Raw genomic sequence first — 2,698 nt, 5'->3', positions numbered from 1 at the left:
TATTTGTACTTGTTTTTAACAAAAAATAAAAATAACATAACACAAATCTTACTAATATTATAAATGTGAAAGTGTGTATGTTTAGATGTTTGGATAGCTTATGGCCCAGATTGGTTAATAGGCTATTTTTTTAAAAGTTGCCACCTGTTAAAAAACCTGTTAATTTATTTAATATGCGCGAACGACTGAATGTATTTGCATGAAAAATTGCACACAGATAGCTTATGACCTAGATTGGAAAATAGGGTACTTTTCTTAAGAGTTGCCACCTGTTAAAAAAGTTTCATTAAACTAATACGCGGAAACGACTGAATGGATTTGCATGAAATTTTGCAAGCAGATAGCTTATGACCTACAATGGAAAACAGGCTGATTTTTTGGAAGAGTTGTGAAGAGTATGTGAAATCAATGATGGCATTAATCGATTGATGTTTGAATCAGTTAGTTAATTCGATTAAATTTAATCTGATTACAGTTAATCATGATTAATTTTAATCTGACTAAACAGTTAATCGTAACGCGATTAAAAAATTAATTTTTAATCATTAACTCTTAATTTGATCAAGTAGGTTTGTTTATTAATTAAGTTATGCTGGAATTTCCCTGTGCACACAAAGCAAGTTAATTCGGTATGGCTAAGTCGGGTTTCCTCATCAATCTAAGCAATTTTGCACACCTTTTCATTAAGATATATACCAACAAACGTTTTACAAACTAGGTTTGTAAAGGTTCCCAGTTTATGTATTACTAATAACAATAATTATAATTTTTTATATTATGTGCTTTTTATAAGCGTAAAACACAAAATAATTACTATAACTGGTGTTTGGTTTCAAACTCGGACAAACTAGAAATATTAATCAGGTTTTATTTTTAATTGCATTAACGATTAATGTTTTAAATTAATTAAACGTAATCGCAGCCAACGATTAACGATTAAAAAATGTTATCATTAATCGTACAGTTGATTACGACTAATTAATTTTAGTCGTCCAACGCGATTAAAATTTTAATCGTTAGTTTTTAATCGTTAATCAGATTAACAGTTTGCCAACACTGTGTGAAATCATGTTCATATTCACGGAGAACAATGGACTTTTTTGGAAAATTGGCGTAGCACCTCCCATACTTACTGAAAGTTTCATATTGCATATCTCTTCAAATGTTTGTTGTAAACCACTCAAGCTTGGTATGGAAATACATATGTATGTTTGTATGTGAAACTAATACCATACTCATGGAGAAAAATTAGAGTTATTGGAAAAGGTGGTGTGGCAACTCCCATGCAAATTGATTTTTCTAGGCTGCATATCTCTGGAGGTGTTTATTGCAGAGGACTGGAACTTGGCACCGAGATGTGTATACAAAATTAATTCCATACTCATGGAGAAAAATTTGCGTTAATCGAAAAGGGGACATGGCTCCTCCCGTACAAATTTACTGTTTTATACTGCTTATCTCTAGAGGTGTTCATGGTAGAGTACTGGGACTTGGTGCTGGGGTATGTAAAATCAATTCCAAATTCATGGAAGAAGATTAGGGTTACAAGAAAGAGGGGCGTGGAAGTTCCAGTACAAATTTACTTTTTCTTGCCACATATCCCTGGAAGTGTTTGTGGAAGAATACTGGAACTTGGTATGGAGTAGTGTATTATTATTATTATTATGAGCCTTGAGCACTGCGACCTCTAGGGTGGTCTATTGTGCGTGGCCCTTTACCCTATATATGAAGGCTTTTAATACAAGCTAGCACTTCGGTGGGCTTTTTGTTCCATATTTCGAATGGATTAAGTGTTGTACCACCTAGGTGAGCGAGTCTGCGTCTAGCGAGAGCAACACATTCACAAAGGATGTGTTCTGGCGTTTCTTCGTCCATCTCACAGAAGCGACAGACGGTCGTGTCTGAAAGATTCATTTTACTGAGGTGATAACGCAGGGGACAATGTCCCGTGAAGTACCCAGTGAGAGTTCGAAGGTCCCCCCTGCCTAGATTTATGAGCTTTTTTGAAGCTTCTTGTGATGGACAGATGATCCGCTTAGCTTGTCTTTGCCCCGGACATTCATTCCAGTGCCTGTCGAATTTTTTGTCCACCCACTTGTTTAGTGGGTTTTGGGTGAGCCCGCAGAAGGGTTCCGGGCCATGGAATAGTGTGGTAGCTCCGTGTTTTGCTAGGCGGTCCGCCTGTTCATTGCCGTCATGGCCCTCGTGCCCCGGCACCCAGCCCAGTAATACTGTGTTCTTGCTTCCAAGACCGTTTAGGGTGTTGAGGCAGTCGTACACTAGTTTGGATGTTATTATGTGGGACCTCAGTGCTAGCAAGGCAGCCTGACTGTCCGACATAATGCAGATGTTTTTAGAGGATGTGCCTCTTCTGAGGCATTCTCTGCCACAGATATCGATCGCATCAATCTCTGCTTGGAAAATGGTGGGGTAGCTGCCCATTGGTATCGATCTTTTAAAATTCGGCCCAAATATACCAGCTCCAGTTTTTCCATCTTCAAGTTTTGATCCGTCAGTGTACCAAACTTCAGCTCCGGGTTTGGTGTAGGGGTTTCCTGTGCTCCAGGATGCTCGGTCCGCAATAGGTACCTTGAAATTCCTAGAAATTACTAGTATCGGAGCTACTGAGTCCCTCATATGCATTATGGGGTCATTTGTGAATTTCATAAGGACCTTCATATGACCTGTCATGTTTCCG

General features: G+C 38.2%; 1 protein-coding gene across 1 annotated transcript; it reads right to left on the bottom strand.

The window, feature by feature from the left end:
- Positions 1-1,719: 1,719 nt before the first annotated feature.
- On the bottom strand, positions 1,720-2,691 carry LOC118750535. The gene has a single exon (XM_036485248.1). The coding sequence runs from the start codon at positions 2,689-2,691 to the stop codon at positions 1,720-1,722; it is 972 nt and encodes a 323-aa protein (XP_036341141.1).
- Between the last annotated feature and the right edge of the window lie 7 nt (positions 2,692-2,698).

The sequence above is a fragment of the Rhagoletis pomonella genome, unplaced genomic scaffold (assembly GCF_013731165.1).
Source record: "Rhagoletis pomonella isolate Grant_MI unplaced genomic scaffold, Rhpom_1.0 Rhpom_scaffold_00291, whole genome shotgun sequence".
Taxonomy (NCBI): Eukaryota; Metazoa; Arthropoda; class Insecta; order Diptera; family Tephritidae; genus Rhagoletis; species Rhagoletis pomonella.
Note: the sequence above shows the minus strand (reverse complement) of the source record. Positions and strands in the feature narration are given on the sequence as shown.